The sequence below is a fragment of the Sitophilus oryzae genome, unplaced genomic scaffold, assembly GCF_002938485.1.
Source record: "Sitophilus oryzae breed Bouriz unplaced genomic scaffold, Soryzae_2.0 scaffold_966_pilon_pilon, whole genome shotgun sequence".
Taxonomy (NCBI): domain Eukaryota; kingdom Metazoa; phylum Arthropoda; class Insecta; order Coleoptera; family Curculionidae; genus Sitophilus; species Sitophilus oryzae.
Genome location: NW_022147601.1, coordinates 555854 through 574655, shown reverse-complemented (window position 1 = coordinate 574655; position 18802 = coordinate 555854). Strand labels below are relative to the sequence as shown.

General features: G+C 34.5%; 1 protein-coding gene across 2 annotated transcripts in view; it reads left to right on the top strand.

Annotated features, from left to right (window-relative positions):
* Nucleotides 1-18802, top strand: part of LOC115891121 (sodium leak channel non-selective protein) — a 33301-nt gene that overhangs the window by 4595 nt on the left and 9904 nt on the right. Inside the window, exons 4-18 of one of the 2 annotated variants that reach the window (XM_030911512.1) lie at nt 707-930; nt 1013-1144; nt 1778-1926; nt 1981-2228; nt 5463-5820; nt 8198-8763; nt 8983-9191; nt 13605-13709; nt 13840-14022; nt 14843-15022; nt 15086-15338; nt 15387-15615; nt 15668-15936; nt 17211-17510; nt 17570-17764. In XM_030911512.1, the coding sequence (XP_030767372.1) occupies nt 707-930; nt 1013-1144; nt 1778-1926; nt 1981-2228; nt 5463-5820; nt 8198-8763; nt 8983-9191; nt 13605-13709; nt 13840-14022; nt 14843-15022; nt 15086-15338; nt 15387-15615; nt 15668-15936; nt 17211-17510; nt 17570-17764 (3600 nt within the window). Of the gene's footprint in view, nt 1-706; nt 931-1012; nt 1145-1777; nt 1927-1980; nt 2229-5462; nt 5821-8197; nt 8764-8982; nt 9192-13604; nt 13731-13839; nt 14023-14842; nt 15023-15085; nt 15339-15386; nt 15616-15667; nt 15937-17210; nt 17511-17569; nt 17765-18802 lie in introns of both variants that reach the window. The other variant, XM_030911511.1, reaches the window with a different exon arrangement.

Below are 18802 nucleotides of genomic sequence, written 5' to 3'. Positions count from 1 at the left end.
TCTATTCCTATTTCATCCTCAAGTTTCCTTGTGCTGATCTTTCCATCGTTCTCTTCCACGCATAATAAAACTTCCAAGTCGATATCATTTCTTGTATCTTCTCTTTGTTCCTGCCTTACTTCACATCTGCAGTTATTTATTAGGGTACCTTTAGTCTCAAATCTCTGGATATTCCTTGCGATTGTAGATTTTCCAGGTATCGGTCTATTCGGATACAGAGCAGCAAACATGTCCGACACCTTTTGATACCTATTTCCTTGATAATACCATTTAATCATCAATACTTTTTTTTCGGTAGTGTAATTCATGGCTAATATTTTCGATGTAGGTATGAGTTAACAGAATAGATAAAGTTCCGAAATGACAACTTCATTTGACAGTTATCTTTTACCTTGACTGCTGCTCATAAGTAAATACAGGGCCATAAGAAAGGAGAAATATTTAAAAAGAAATCGGGCGATAACTCGTGAACGGACTAATCAAAAATATCTAAAGTTGTTCTTTTGTATGTGGGTTTTAGTGCTCTTCAATAAACCTAAATAGAATTATTCTCTAAAATAATTAGGGAAGCCAATAATTGACCCCATTAAAATTTACATGGGATTTCCTATGTCCCGCTCGACGATGCAACACCCGGTATAAGAACTACAAACAGCGCGTGTATCTGTTATAACATATTAATTATACTAACGACTTGTGTTTTCAGGGTGACAGACCATACTTGAAAGACCACTGGTGCCAGTTTGACGCTAGCATGGTTTTCTTCCTCTGGATCTCCGTCATTCTCCAAATTTTCGAAATAATGGGAGTGGTACCCACCTATTCGTACCTTTCCATCTTGAGAACACCTCGGCCTTTGATCATGATCCGGTTTTTAAGGGTGTTCCTCAAGTTCTCCATGCCCAAGTCGCGCATCAATCAAATTTTCAAGTAAGAACTTGACAAAACTTCACCTAGCAATTATATCTATGACTAAGAAATTAAACTAAAATCAGGAAATTTCAAATTTTAGGAGATCAAGTCAGCAAATCTACAATGTTACTTTGTTTTTCCTGTTCTTTATGTCCCTGTATGGACTTCTAGGAGTTCAGTTTTTTGGAGAGTTGAAGAACCATTGTGTCACTAATACTACCAAAGAACCAAAGTAATTTAATAGATTTATATTTTTTTATAACGCGGAATAGTTTTTTTATGTCAAAGTGTTTCAACAACTTAAAAATCGTCATATATTTCCTAATAATATCCCTGGATATTCTTACAATATTTATGGATACTTCCACAGTATCAATAGATACTGTGAGAATGTCCTTCTGTGAGAGGCATTCTTGTAATGCTTTCACAATATCTATTGATAATAATATATAATAGTAATTTCCCCTAATCGCATCCATGGATACTCTTGTAATATCTGTAGATACTATGATAGATACATAGATACTGATGTTAGATAGTGTAATATTCCTGTAATTATTTTACAGAATCCATAGATAACGTAAAAGTACAAGATGAAACACACTAATCTTCTAAGGATTTTAAACAACGTTGCAGTTTGTACTAAATTAGGCTTCTAGCCAACGTCGGTATCCAACGTCGTTTCGACCCAAAAATTATTCTTCAAACTAGTGCAGACTAGGGTTGGCACGAGGTTGTGCCGACGTTGCGCCCCGACGTTTGGTCGCGTGACACAACGTTGGCTCGACGTCCAAATGCTGCTTGGGATTAACTTATTACAGATATCTCAGACAGTTTCTGTCTGTAATTTATTCATCGTTTTCAGAGACGTCACTATCAATAACCTGGCAATCCCCGACACTTTCTGCTCCCTGGACCCCAGGTCTGGATACCAATGTCCCGAAGGAATGAAGTGCATGAAAATGGAGGATGTATCCAGATACATAATCGGTTTCAACGGTTTCGATGAATTTGGTACAAAATTATCCAGAAAAAATGCCCGAAATTTAATTTTTTATTTTTTTTTAGTTACCAGCTTCTTCACAGTATACCAGGCGGCTTCGCAAGAAGGCTGGGTCTTCATAATGTACAGGGCTATCGATTCGTTACCTCCCTGGATGGCTGTGTCCTATTTCAGTACTCTGATCTTTTTCCTGGCTTGGCTAGTGAAGAATGTGTTCATAGCGGTCATCACAGAAACTTTTAATGAGATTAGAGTTCAGTTCCAACAAATGTGGGGTATTAGAGGGCATATCAGTAACAGTTCAGCATCGCAGGTAGGTCTAGAACTAGCCTATATTATGAACACCCTGTATATTTTTTTGCCTGTTTTGTTCATTATTCATGTTGGGGATTTATTTTTAAATTAATGTTAATCGTTAGGCAAGCAGTAAACTCATTGAATATTATGTATCATGACCAACATGACAGACAGGCCAGAGACATCGATTTGTGACGTCACCGCACTAGTCCGGCTTTTGTATTGTACCATATGGTACTGCATATAGGTTTTGCATAGATAATAGTATTTATTGATAGTTTTGCCAGATATAAATATGAAAAATATTATACAGAAAGGTATTAAAAAATAACATTAACTTTTTATCGCGTTAAAGTAATTAAATAGCATTAAAATTTAGATCTAAAGCAGGAATATTAATATGAAATAAACTACAGCATAAGATGAACAAAATAAAATCTAGATAATAAAAAGCGTGTCCTAAAATTGCGTCAGCGAGTATTTAGCAACTAGTAATAATATACCTTGTGATAAAAAGTTTCCAAATATTAAAAAATTTGAAAACTATACGTTTATCGACAAGTTAAGAAAATGTATTGTATATGATAACGGCAGAATACATTTTAAATTTTAATTAAAAATAATTGAAAAAATTTGCCTAACATATTTAAAAAATGTGGATATCAGATAGAATTAACTATTAACATTAAGTAATTTGTAGTTCGATGTTCATCAAGTAACCATCTCCATAAATCGTAAATAAAAAGATAAAGATATCATTTTTTTTATATAAAATACTGAAATAAAGTACAAATTCATTTAATTTCTTTAAAATATATTGCCATTTTATAATAATAATAATACTTTTCAATATTTATTTCATCCTGAATTTCCAAATCTTGTTTTCTTTCATCGGGACGTTTTCTCTTTATGGGAACATGCACAAAGGGTCCATAAGAGGGTTGAATTGGAAAAATTGTAGGCACAGCATGTTCTGTAGGTTTTGGACGTGACCAGACGTGACCTAGTTACAGTTAATATTGTTGGGAAAGAGAATGTAGACAGTTCCTGAGGGCTTATTATAATTGCTGCTACAAGGCACAGGCACAGAACAATGTCGCGGAATTTTTTATTTCACAAAGTAAAAATAAAGAAACGAAAACTGTTTTACATAAAAATACACGTCACTTACGTTGGTTTAACACTATACACTAACACTAACGCTATTAATTCCCCAACTTTTTCCTAGCCCGGACACACAGCCGGCATCGCCGGTGTTACTATAATTTTTACCGAAAGTATGGTTTTTTTCGCGGGTACGATGTTATGAATCGGATCTAGATAGTTCACTATTCACTCAAAATTATTTAGTATAATTTTATTAGCATAGAAACGCGTAAAAAATACAGATTTGTTGCGAAACTAATGAAAACGATTGGTTTGTTTACGACTAGTAATTCTGGACCACTTCGGTAGAACTGTCAAAACAGTCAGGTCTTGAATATGACGTTAGTTCAAAATTGTCGCTCTAAATTTTACATAACTAAATTGTCACTCTAAATCGCTGTTTTTTTAGACAAATGTCACTTGTCTTGTCGTTATTCGAATTCTCAGAATGTTGTTAACAAAAGTTTCATCTTAAAATAAAATTTTAATCAATCACAATTGTTTATCTCCATCATTTACCGGATTAATAATACAGGAATTATAGCTCAATTACAAAACAATTCATTAGGTATTTATAATGATTTACAGTAATTTTATTAAATTATACCAATATTCTCGTTGATTATTGGTTTGAAATAAACATGACAGTGTCCTCCAATGAAAATGCGAGTTACTAATTCTAAATTCTAATTCTGAGCTGGTAAATGAGCTAGATGTTTGACCTAGACCGTTATTCAGAAGCTATAGTCTGTCCAACGAGAAGATCCTTGACAGTGATAGATGTGTATGTCATTTTAATTTCAAAGTAGTTTATTTTATTTTACAAAGAAATAAGTTGGTAGAACTGGAACGCATAGCAGGATATATTTAAAATTTGATTGACAAGATGACAAGTGATTACTTCAAAATATTGTGAAAAAAACTGTATAAAACTGAAAAAATGTAATCGAGTTATTTTATTTAATAAAAACGGTATGTGTTAATACAAAACAAACAAGAACAAGACACTACATACAAAAAAAATATAAAAAAGAACTATTATTTACTTTCAAGCTTTATGAAACTACCCGCATTTATGATTATATTTATCAATATAACTTATGTACAAATACCAATTTGTAATATTCCACAGCAATAAATAAAACAACATAGGTAAATAAAACAAACTATTTTATTAATAATAACACCTACCAAATTTTATACCTTAAAGGTTGATTAATTAACTTTAATCTTAATTTTTTTAAACCAGTACCTTTTGACATTATTTTTCTGCAGTACTAAAATCCATTATTTACCTATCGTGTGATGTCGATATTTTACAGCTACTCCAGTTTTTAGTATCTGTTTAGTTTGATCCTTCTACCATATACGAGATGCACTTATCTACGACGAAATGGTATACAAACTTTATCGATGGCAACTTCATTGGTGTATAAAACTTTCTGCCTGGGCAGCGAGTATTAACCATAAACTGTGCTCTGGGTCTACAGTTAATTTTCCCTCGATTTTTCCTCCACTTGATTTCAAAAGACACAAAACACACGTAATAATACGAATCAAAATGCATCATCTTCCAAAACGCAGGGTATTTAACAAAAGTTGACACAAAATTCTAACCTATAATTTGGCAAGACTTTGACAAGCTTCAAAAATGACAAAAATCTAAAGGCGAGTTCATACGCATCGGCGTCCGTTTGTCGTTCATCGTTCCGTCAAACCAATAAAATTGAAATACGATCTGTCATTTTTTAAATAACTGAAATAAACCAATAAAACTGGTTAAAAACAACAAGACACGACGCATGACGGATTTATATTTAAACCCCATCCATAGATAACTAAAAAATTATTAGAAACTTTTTTTAGTAAAATAAATAGATTGGTATGGGACGTCATCTGCTTTTCTTCTGTCATCGTCTGTCGAAATCTTACCTGAGAAAAAAAAACAGAGTATACAAACCGTCCGTGTGTTACGGCCTTTACAGTTTTACTTAAAACAACGGCGCCAGAGATGGCAGATGAACAAAAGCAGAGACTAAAAACATCAAAGATTCCAACCCACAACTATAATCATCATATACCTTTATTTTCACCTTTTTTCTAGATTTTGATTGGTGATGACCGAAGCTGGAAACTAGTGACACTAGACGATAACAGACATGGAGGGGCGGCTCCAGAGTTCTGTCAAAAAGTCCTCCAAAGTCCCTACTTCCGCAGTTTGGTCATGGGAGTCATTTTGGCCAACGCCATTGTTACCGCTTCTATGAGTTTCAAGCATGACAAGAGACCCAGGCAAGTCTTCTACGAGAAGTACTATTTCTTGGAACTGGGTTTCACCATTCTCTTGAATATGGAAGTGATATTCAAGATATGGTGTTTGGGATGGCGAGGATACTGGAAACATTCCATTCACAAGTTTGAGCTACTCTGTGCCATTGGAACAACCATACATGTTATTCCAGGTATAGCTAACAAGTGGTATTTTTCAGTAAAAGTGGCTCACCCCTGTAATTTTTTTTCACTAGCCATTTTTGAAAAACCCCGTTATACAGGGTTGTCCAAACTTCGTATAAACGTATGTCCGAAAATGTTTAGTTTCGGAGATACAGGGTGTAGAAGTTTCATTTTTATTTCGATTTTTTCCAAATAATTTCTGAAGCAGCGACAATATTTTGATGAAAATTGATGTCTGGGAGTTTTTTGACATGGGAAATTTGATTTTGATGTCAATATGACTCCTATTTGTAAAGGGCGCCATTTACATGTATTTTAAACGGTTTTGAAGAGTAATAACTTTTCGTCCATACCTGTATAAAACTACTGGGTGAAAAATTAAAAACTTCCGTGATTTTTTTTAAGCAAAAAATTTCTCTTGGTAAAAATCGCTACGAGCAACTATTCTCAAGATGTTTAAAATGGAAATAGTCAATACATGTCATTATTGACAAAAAAATAAACATATTGAGTAAATAATTATTTTTTTTTGTTTCGTTTCTTTGACCTGGTATACTATATATTTTTTTTTCTTGTTATTCTTGGCTTTAGGTCGTTGGGGTGGCAAAGATGTTACTAGATTTTGTTCATTATTTTATTTTTATGACGACGTTTCGACAGTATATGTCTTTTTCAAGTCTCTTGAACGTAGATTCCTACAGAATTAAAAATTGTTAAAACTGGACAAAACACAATAACACATATTAAGTGTTTAAAATTTTTTTTTTATTTTTTTTTAAACGTCGTCATAAAAATAAAATAATGAACAAAATCTAGTAACATCTTTGCAACCCCAACGACCTAAAGCCAAGAATAAAAACAAAAAAAAGCAAATAATTACTGGACTGAAACGATACATTTAGAAACATTTTATTTTTTTAAATTAATTATAAATTTTTCTTCGAAAAAATTGGCGATAAAACAGTTTCTGTTTAACTTTTGGCACAAAAACGAAACGTTTCAAATTTATGATTTCAGTCAAATAACTATTTAGTCAAAGCCCTTTTGTAGCTCTGGAAAGCTTTGCTGTAGTGTTTACGTTCTTGTGGTGTCAATTCGCTCCTATACACAAGGAAGAAAGATTATAAAGACGTTTTAATTTACCTTAAAAAATATCGATATCGATATTTCTATAAATCGATGTTTTTAGACATCTCTAGATTTTTTAGCTCGTATAGTGTTTATTCTATGCCCACAAAACTATTTTATATAACTTTAAAAATTATCGATATCGATATTTTTATCAATCGATATTTTTGGACATCCCTAGATTTAACTTTTTTACCTTTCTTCGGGAGTATGAGCGTAAGCTAGAAGTCGATGTAGATGATCCATATTGGAGCTCAACAAGGCTATATTAGCATCATTATTGGCCTTTTCAAATAATTGCAAGCCTTTTACCAAGTCAGGCTCACTTTTGTTGCAAGCCTCTATGATATCCTTGGGTAGTTTAGCGTTCTTCGCTACATTCAAGTAGTAAGTCGCCAGCTCGTTCAGGCTGTTGGCCAGGCGAAACATTATGCTTTCGGAAGAGGACATTTTTAATGCTGTCTCGTAGCATTCGACCGTTTTTATAAGCATTTGCTCTATGGTACGAATATCCGGTATGAACACGACCTTAGCTTCGCTGTCGCCCAGGTTTACTTTGTGGGCTCTGAAATCGTCGATAAAAAATATCATATACAGGGTTTGGCAAAAAGTTATAGAACAAAATCATTTTTTTTCTAACTAGTCTCACCTCTCGTCTTGTTCAACTTTCTCTAACAACCTAATATCCTCATCTCGATGCGACTGCAACTGTTCTCTATAAATCTCTACGTTCTTCCAGCGTTGCACGATCATCAAACACGCGTCTCCCGCTCTGCCCAGCAAGCAGCTCAGTCTCAAGACTCCCCTGGACCACTGTATACGGTCTAAGGCCAGCTGACATCGTGCCAAAATACCCAAAACCCTCAAGCATTCGCCGTATCGACCCTGTAAATAATTAGGTCATTTGAACTACTTTCGGAAAAATAATGGCAGTGCTTGATTTTTCTGTCAAAATACTCCTTCCTCTCGCTGAATAGACTATATATTTACCTGTGTAATGTAAAACTCAGCCAAGATGGCGTATATTAGCACCGCCTTTTCAAAAAGCAGTGTTTTTAAGTGACCTTTCCACGATATAGTACTAGGATCGAATGTGGGCCATTGGTTTTCATTTAATGTGGGCCACGGTTTCCATTTAAAAGCGTCAAATTTGACCCACCCTGTACATATTTTTATCTGCCGAAGTTTCCGGAATACAGTTCGGACCACCCTGTATACAATCCAAAAAAAAACAGTATCATCTATCGACTATTTCAGGTTGTTACATGACTGGATTCACATTCTTCCAAGTCCTTCGTGTGGTACGACTTATAAAAGCCTCCCCACTCTTGGAAGACTTCGTCTACAAAATCTTCGGCCCGGGAAAAAAACTAGGAAGCCTCATCATCTTCACCATGTGCTTGCTCATCATCTCTTCAAGCGTCTCGATGCAACTCTTCTGCTTCCTGGACTTCACCAAATTCGAAACATTCGCCGAAGCGTTCATGTCCATGTTCCAGATCCTCACCCAGGAGGCTTGGGTTGAGGTTATGGACGAAACCATGTATCGTACTCCATCGATGATAGCCCCCTTGGTGGCGTTCTACTTCATAATGTACCACCTTTTCGTCACGTTGATCGTGTTGAGCTTGTTCGTAGCTGTCATTCTGGATAATTTGGAACTGGATGAGGATATTAAGAAACTCAAACAGCTGAAGTACAGAGAACAAAGTGCAGAAATCAAGGAGACCTTGCCTTTCAGGCTGAGAATTTTCGAGAAGTTCCCTGATAGTCCTTTGATGGTTACTCTACATAGGATCCCTTCAGATTTCAATCTTCCCAAGGTAAGTTGGATTCCAAACAGGGTGGTCCGAATTGTATTCGGGAGCATATTCTGCAGATAAAAATAAGTAAAAAAGTTCCTATAATTGTATGTCCTAAAATGGTTAGTTTCGGAGATGCAGGGTGTAGAAGTTTCATTTCAAGTTTTCGGAATACAGTTCGAACCACCCTGTATATGGGATCAGGAAGCACCACTCTTTATATTCCAATACTGTTTTAAGGTTCGAGAGAGTTTTATGCGTCAGTTCGTCTACGAGACTGAAGTGGAAGATAATTCTGAAAATGGCAAGAAGAAACATTCGACGGAAGAGATATTCGATTCCAAAATAGTATACAGAAAACAAAGACCGTTGCAGATCCTAAATAAGCTACCCAAAGTGCGCAGCGTCAATATTAAGCTCAAGGAAACCACCGTTTCGCATATAATATGGTACTGTATAAACCACTGACTAAAGAATACAAGGAGCAATAACACCCGAGACCAAATTGTTACCATACCTCCAAACAGTGCCGTGTTACATATTTTTCTTAGCTTAGCTACTTGAAGAGATATTTATATTTTTGATAAATGTTTTGACTACGCCTATGGTGTATGCGGTGGTATAGTCTATAAAATGAATAACTTTGAATTTTGACCGTTATTTTCACCAACATGGCAAATACAAAATCCCTCTGTCAAAAACGTTACTGATATTCTTTAAATTGAGTGCCTGAACTAGCCTGAACGAATCAGATAGGTAACTCTTGAAATAGAAAAGGAAAATAATAAAACAAGTGACAATTCTTCCTCTTCTTGCAAAAATCAACACGAAATGTCATAATTGACAAAAGTAAAATGTCATCAGCTTTTGACATTTCTAAATATTAGACCAATGCCGTCTCTATTAGAACAGCCACGGAGCGAGATTTATGACGTCACGCTAGTTAGATAATACGGATTAATAAATATGTTGGAGAATACATGGAAACATAATTATTACTCGTATTTTGGTTTGTATTTTTAAAAATGATATAGTTTACATGAAATATACATAATATACAGTTAATAAATACAATATAATATATACCTATTTATTGTAATAAATACTTTGGCTAATAAACATGAACCATACAAATGCAGCAAATGTTTTACAATATACAAATAATGAATAGGTGGTACATAAGATAATGGGTAAAATGTAAAATATATTTTAAATTTTGGGGTTCGAAAATCGATCTAATTTAACAAAAAAACATTCAATATCTACTAATAGTGATGTATTATTATTTGCATTCACAAAATTTATTTATATATTATAATGTTTACTGCAATTAATAAACTAATATAAACTTGTCAAAAGATGACCACATATTTTTTTAAATTATTATTCTTAACACAAAAACTATCTACATTGACTATGGAGTACGATTTCAGTCATATTGTAAAACATTTGCTGCATTTGTATGGTTCATAGTTTATCTGCCAGAGTATTTATTAATATAAATAGGTATATATATATATATATATTTATTAACTGTATATTATGTATATATCATATATATATATATCATTTTAAAATACAAATAACATATCGAGGAATAACTATATATTCCATGTATTCTACTGTATATTATGTATATTTCATGTACAACATAGTTATTAATCTGTAGTATCTAACTAGTGTGACGTCATAAATCTCGTTTCAAGGCTGTTCTATTAGAGACGGCATTGCGTCAGCATGGCCGCAAGTTGCTAACCTAATAAAATTAACACTAGAAAAGCCCGCGGGAACTGTCAGATTCAAAGTTATTCGTTTTACAGACTATATCATACTAATTAATTACAAAAAAAAACGTATTAAAATGTTAACAAAAGATACAAAACTTGTATCGACGTATAGCACATATCAAGTACATATAATATCAAAATAATTACCAAATTCAATAAGAAAACGCTAAAAAGGTGGAGTGCACTGTTTATTTATCTATGAAACGTAATTCCTGGCTCTTTCTTATTGTTGCGGCTCTTACATTTGATAGGTAAACAAATCACCATTGTAATAAAGTTTATACAAAGTTCACTGCACACAACAAAGTATTAAAAATTGTCGCTGGTAACACATCCATTGCTTTCAAATTCCCTTGTATTCTGTAGTGCCTAGTAACTGTACTGATTATACAGATTAACTTTGTTTTTTCTTTATTGTTTTTCGTGGTTCCAATTTTCGGAATCGGGCACTAGTTAGGTGACTAGTTTGCGCACATAGCACGCCCACTCATGGCCTCTAAAATTGTGCACAGTGCCTGACCGGCACAGTTATTAGAGAGATATCGGAAAACCGAATAGCGTCTTGCAGTATTTACGCGTACCTTATCATAGATACGATATGCGCGAGTCAATTTTTAACGCAACACCCGCTAATAACGTTACCGCCTGACGTAATTTGCAGATCAATTACACCAAGCGCTATTTCTAAATAACGTTTAAAATTGCTTAAATGGGCATGTGCGGGTATTTACAACCTGGGCCGGCCGGCGAGATTTTATTTTAGGTTATGTTTGAACTGTTTTGAATTATTACTTTAGTTTTATTAGGTAATCTGTATTTAAGTAGCTGGGATTAGTTTTAATTAAATCAATATGGCTCAAAATATGGATTCCACCTCTTCCAATATTAAAGAACCTATAAAGAGGCTTAGATTTACAGCAGATGACGACTTAGCCCTTCTAAGAGAATTTGTTGCTTGTTGCCCTAAACCCACTGGCAGACGTTGAACAATAAAGCACTGGAAATAAGCACTTTAGCCCTTTAATTTTAAAATACCTGATAAACAAAACGATTTCAATTTTTAAATTCAAAGTTAGGTTAAAGTTAAATAGCGGACGCGACGCGAACAGAATTCTTTCCGATCCGATAACTATAAATGAAGAGAGTTAATACCACCTCACGTAAAGGAAATAACACCTGGCCTTATTAACGTCCATGCACGCTATTCGATTTAGCGATATCTCTCTATTACGCTGTTTATTGTTATTTTACGCCAGTTTATTTTTGCGCACCGGAAATTTGACTCGTTTGCACATCGTCATAAAAAACAATTTTCGTACCACGAATTAGGGACAAGATTTTTATCTGTATACTTATAGCACGGCACATAAAACAATCGGCACGCCAACTCTACTCAGATTCCATTGTTTAAAATTTCTATAAAAATTGACCTTGTCGGCGCCATTATCGTTTCCTAGTCAGGGCCGGATTAAAACGTATTAAAAAATTTCTCAGAAAATACGACAGGGTCGTATTAAAAAAAAACTGTAATTGACTGAAACTGAATTTTATTTACAATACTTTTGTCCAAACAAATGAATCGTTAACCGCGCATACTTCTCGAAAAGTAAAAATGAAAAATCAATTAAATATTTCACTGTAGAGAATAGACAATTAAAATTAAAAACATGCAACTAACAAAACATGCCAGGAGTTACAAACAAGAATTAAAAAAATACCAATAAAATATTTATTGAACAATATAAAGAGGCTACGTACAAATTATGCCCATCAATGGGCGTAGCAAATTTTATTAATATTCAAATTTCACAAATTAATAAATCCACAATTTTTTTGAGAAACTTCTATTTTTTTCATGGCAGGAAACAAAGTAGGTACCGCATTGTATTTTATACGGTTACAAAGTGAATTGGTAAACATTTTAAATTCAAAGTGAACAGAACACAACCTGTACTTGTGGGCCTTATTTATATCTTCAATCAAGTCTTCTCCGTTAGCTACAATTGCCCATGTTCTTGCCCTAAAAATGTATTGTTAACTTATTTTCGACATACTCATTTTATTTATTTTTATAATTATATTTAAATGAATAATGTAATGATTTTTAAATTTAATTTTTAATGTCTAGATTCTAGATACAACATTAAATTTTATTTTACTAAATATTTAACATTAAATCTTACTAATATTAAAGTTTGTTAAGATTTTTAATTAGATCTTCCTATTTAGCTGAATGTCCTAATATGTATACTACTGTTTTTTTTCACAACTAAAATATGTTAAAATAATTAATCACATATATACATACCTAATAGGATCTGTAGGAAACAGAAAGAAACTTTTTATTGAACAACAAAAATAAAACTACTAAAACAAATTATATTACATAATAATAATAATAGCTCCTGTATATAGCGTTTGACGCCTTGGGAGTAACAAGGTACAGCTTGCCATACTAGAGCCGTTCGGTGTACAAAGGAAGAAATGTAATGCACTACGCTTCAACCGCCTATTATTACCTCAGGATTGTGAATCCCAAGTACTCATTTAAGGCTGAGTCGACCTAGGTACCCAAACTATTTTTATTTTAATAAAAATTGTCGGCTGATGAAATGCCAGGTGTGGGATTCGAACCCACTACCTTGAGATTGGTAGACGAGAGCCTGTACCTCTACGCCACCGGGCACCTATTGGCAACTATATTACATAAGAAACGAAAATAAAACTAGAAAAACCAAATATATCACATAATAAACAAAAATAAAACAACAAAAACAAAATATATCACTCAAAAAAAAATTAAAATAAATTAAGCCGCACGCTACTGACTCGAATCTGCCGTAACTGTGTGTTGTCGCTGAAAAAACTACGACACTGGTTACTTTCTGTTGATGGAAACCCAAATGGCGGCGTGCGCGAGGATATGCGCGTAGCGTTCCCGCCAAAGCGAGTTAGCCTGCCGTGTGATTTATATGCCGTGCTTATAGGATACCTTATCTGTGGTAACTGCTTAAGTAAATCCTAAAAATCCCCAATTAGACTTCTCTGTTATAATAAGCTTTATTTTTCATGAAGCGACTCGAATAACCAACGCAGGATGCTGGGCGATTCCTCCATCATCCCTGTACCAGGAAGCAAAGGGCCTCTAAAATCCCAGGGCACTGTGAACAGCGTCAAACAGTTACGTATAGATCACAAGAAGTGAGTGTAAAAAATTAGGCCAATCAACGAAATCTTTCCAAATTTTCTAGACTAGTTTATACACTACTAAAATCGGAGAGGTCTTCTAAATGTCCTCCTGTTTTTCCAGATTTGGTTCCAGGTCAATTCGGCGATCTGTGAGGTCGGGATCGATCAAGCTCAAGCAAACCTACGAGCACTTGATGGAGAATGGTGATATTGGAGTTAACAGAGTGACGTCTAATAGAGCTAGGCCTCATGATTTGGACATCAAGCTGTTGCAGGCCAAAAGACAGCAAGCTGAAATGAGAAGGTATTGATTTTTTTGGAAAAATAAAAAAAATTATAGAAAAATACATTATTTCTGGACTTTTACCATTAGTCGATGATTAAAACATTGCTCTAATGAAGGTCTATGAGCTGTCAAAAAAGTCTTCTATACAGGGTGGTCCGAACTGTATTCCGGAAACTTCAGCAGCATATTCTGCAAATAAAAATAAGTAAAAATGTTCGTATAAATGTGTGTCCTAAAATGCTTAGTTTCGGAGATACAGGGTGTAGAAGTTTCGTTTTTATTTCGATTCCAAATATCTCGAGAACCAGAGACTTTTTTTACGTAAAAAACGTCGTAAATGTATATTTTTTTACTTAATAGTTTTATACAGGTATGGACGAAAATTTATTACTCTTCAAACCAGTTAACAAATATGTAGGTGGCGCCCTCTACAAGTAGGAGTCATACGGACATCAAAATCAAATTTCTCATGTTAAAAAACTCCCCGACACCAATTTTCATCCAAATATTGAGGATACTTCATAAATTATTTGGAAAAAATCGAAATAAAAATGAAACTTCTGCATCCTGTATCTCCGAAACTTAGCATTTTAGGCCGTACATTTATACGAACTTTTTTACTTATTTTTATCTGCAGAACATGCTGCCGAAATTTCCGGAATACAGTTCGGACCACCCTGTATAGTTTTTTGACAATAATGGATTCTCATCGTCTGTTACAAAGAACTGATTGTAACATTCTTGAATAAGCTTACTGGGTAAGCTATCCCTTATTCTAACTCTACTGTTCTAGCCCTTACCCGATCTGATGTTTTTAAAACTATAATTTCTTTTACAGAAACCAACGTGAAGAAGATTTAAGAGAAAACCACCCTTTCTTCGACACACCCTTATTTGCTGTTCCTAGAGAAAGTAGATTTAGGAAATTCTGCCAACTGATCGTCTACGCTAGATACGATGCCCGACTCAAGGACCCCCTCACAGGAAAAGAACGAAAAGTCAAGTATAAAACTCTTCAGTAAGTTTAAAACTAACCTCAAACCCTCAAACTCATCTGATAACCACTTATTTCCTCCACCAGCAACTTCCTAGGCTTGGTAACGTACCTTGACTGGGTGATGATAGCCATGACTACTCTCTCCTGTCTCTCCATGATGTTCGAGACTCCATTCTACCGCGTCATGGAGAGCCCGAGCCTCCAAGTGGCTGAATACGGCTTCGTAATCTTCATGAGCATCGAACTAGCTTTAAAAATCCTAGCCGATGGCTTGTTCTTCACTCCCAAAGCTTACGTCAAAGACGTGGCTGCACTTTTGGATGTTTTCATCTATATTGTGAGTTAAATATCAAAATTTTTCGTTTCTTATATCTTTTATCTTCAGGTAAGCCTAACGTTCCTCTGCTGGATGCCCAGAAGGGTCCCACCCAACTCTGGAGCTCAACTTTTGATGATCCTGAGATGCCTCAGGCCTTTAAGAATTTTTACTTTGGTACCGCACATGAGCAAAGTAGTTTATGAGCTGTGCAGAGGATTTAAAGAGATCCTCTTGGTATCTACGCTCTTGATTTTGCTGATTTTTATTTTTGCTAGCTACGGTGTTCAGTTATATGGTCAGTAATTTTGTATTTTAGGTTTTGTTAATGAAATAAGACAAAATTTCAGGAGGAAGGTTGGCTAGATGCAATGACCCGAACATTACAAGACGGGAAGATTGTCACGGTATATTCTGGAGAAGGGTCTTCGTGACCAAAATGAAGATTCAGCCAGGGGAAAACGAAACTTATCCCCAGATTTTGGTGCCTAGGGTTTGGGCCAATCCTAGGAGGTTTAATTTTGACAACATCGGTGACGCTATGTTGACACTGTTTGAAGTTCTGTCGTTCAAAGGCTGGTTAGATGTCAGGGATATACTCATCAAGTCGCTAGGTCCAGTAAGTTAGGGCAGAACTGTAAAAAGGTTGATCAATAAGTAGTTTGTGGTTGGGAATACTGTGAAAAGTTAACTAAAGTCACTAGATATAACGAAAGTAAGGTTACTTACTTTCAACAAAAAATATTTCATGACTACTGTATACTCGATTTCCTCTATTTTCACAACAAAGTTTACACAGACTAAAGCTTAATTTTCATGCATCTGTTGTCCGACGATATGATGATACGATATTAATTATATTGGTTGAATTTAAAGACTTTGATTGGTTAGAAAATTGCACAGCTGGTTTGTTATGCTCTCTTGAACACAGTCAGTGAGGACCGTCTGGCTGCCGGTAGACGTTGCGTTCACTACTGCGCATCATATCTGTATTCAACATCTGTTCACTACTGCGCATCACAAATTCGCCCTGTATTTCAGGAACTAAGGAGGCTAGGACAAACCTATGTGTAGCATTTTAGTTTCATAAAAAAGTAGCAAAGTAATGTGAAAATCGCATCGTTGTATCTCCACTCATAAACGAGAAATCCCATAAAAGACACGGAAATGGGATACCCTGTACAGACGTGATGCGCAGCACTGAATCGCAGTAGTCTACAGGCAGCCAGACAAAGCATAGCAAAAGATATATTAAAGAACCAGCTTTCTTAAAATTCTGGTTTTCCCGACGTTGCTAGCTCTTGTAACATGATACAAAGAATACAAGGTATGATATTGCGCAGGTTGGTCACTACGTCACAGGTGATAAACGGCTCCATTGGTCGGCAAGCTCTGCGCGCCAATTTCAAATGGTCAAACAGATTGTGTCATCTGTGAAATTTGATTGTGTCAAAATGTGAAAATTATTTTTCAAATGTCAAGCTCGATGATTTGACATAACTTTTGGGGTTATATCCTAATTCTTCCCTATTTTAGGAAAGCATTTGAACAATATGGATATTTTTTTGTATGTCGTATGACGTCACAGGTGGTATGCGCAAACTTAACGAAATCGGAGCCGCTATCGATCATACCTTGTTTTCTTTATACCATGCTCTTGTAATACTATTATATTTTTATTAAGGTTAGATTAAATTTGTCAAAAAAGTGTCAAAACATCCTTTATCGTACGATCTTTCTTCGTTGATTGGCTGGAGTAAAAAAATTACGGATGAAACTCTGATGCTTTTTTATAGTCAACTCTTTAAACAATAAAGAGTCAACTTTACCAACAACACATACTTATTGATCAACCCTTGTAATTTACCATAATCTATCATCAAATTCTTTAAGGTCCATGCAATCTACATCCACATCTACATATTTCTGGGTTGCATGATAGGTCTGACCCTCTTCGTTGGCGTGGTCATAGCCAACTACTCCGAAAACAAAGGTACAGCCTTGTTGACAGTTGACCAAAGGCGTTGGTGCGACTTGAAGAAGAGACTGAAGATCGCCCAACCGTTACATTTACCTCCCAGGCCGGACGGCAAGAAATTCAGAGCTTTTATCTACGACATCACGCAGAATTTGAAGTTTAAAAGGAGCATAGCCATTTTGGTTTTGATCAATTCTGCTCTGCTGAGCGTTACGGTAAGTATAAAAAAGTAGGCACTCGGTTGTAGGCAATAATTATTTTTTCTGTTTTTCAGTGGGAAAAAGACGATCCAGCTACGGATTCATTGGTTACCGTTTCCATAATTTGTACGTTGATATTTCTGGTGGAAGTTGTGATGAAAAACATAGCTTTCACACCAAGAGGATACTTACAGTCCAGGAGGAACAGATATGATCTCTTTGTAACTGTTGTGGGTGTTATATGGATGTTTTTTCACATCATGTTCAAGGTAATTGAAACCATATAACATTTTACTGCTAAAACAGCCTCTACACTATCGTCGAAATGGGTCAATCAATAATTATCCCAATCAGCTCGATATATTGATGATGTTGCCAGTATTAGCCCACGGTCACACAGAAAGCGTTTTTTGCGTTTTTAGCGTGATGCGTCTTTAGCGACTAAAACAAAATAACAGGATTATATAGGAGTGGCCACACCAAAAGCGTGTAGCGTTCGGCGTGTCTCGCAAAAAACGCAAATGAAAACAAATCAGTTTGTTTTCTGTAGCATCTTTAGCGTTTTCTAAGATGAGACCCCGTCATAGGCGGACGTTATATTTAATAATACAATAAAAATAAATTAAATACTATGCATTTTTTTTTCATTTTAGGGTATTATCTAAAAATATTTTCATAAAGAACATCTACTGTTTAGGAAGATTCTATTAAATTCAAATATTTGAAGGAAATGTTTGAAACAGTGTAGTTTGAAATGTTGAAAAAGTAATAAATTAAAGGAATATTTTCTTACGCGTAAAAAATATTTTTTTACGTGTAACAAATAGTTTTTTACACGTAAAAAATATTTTTTTTGCGTAACAAAAGGTTTTTTACCAGAAACAATAAGTTTTTGACGCGTAAAAAAATAATTTTTTACGTGTAACAAATAGTCTTTTACACGTAAAAAATATTTTTTTTTGGGTAAAAAAGTTTTTTTAACCAGAAACAATAAGTTTTTGACGCGTAAAAATTAGTTTTTTACGTGTAACAAATAGTTTTTTACACGTAAAAAATATTTTTTTTTGCGTAAGAAAGGTTTTCTACCAGAAACAATAAGTTTTTGACGCGTAAAAAAAGAGTTTTTTACGTGTAACAAATAGATTTTTACACGTAACAAATAGTTTTATACGCGTAAAAAATAGTTTAATACGCGTAAAAAATAGTTTTATACCAGTAACAAATAGTTTTATACGCGTAAAAAATGGTTGTTTACGTGTATCAGTTTTATTCGCGTAAAATAATAAAAATAGTTTTTTACGTGTAAC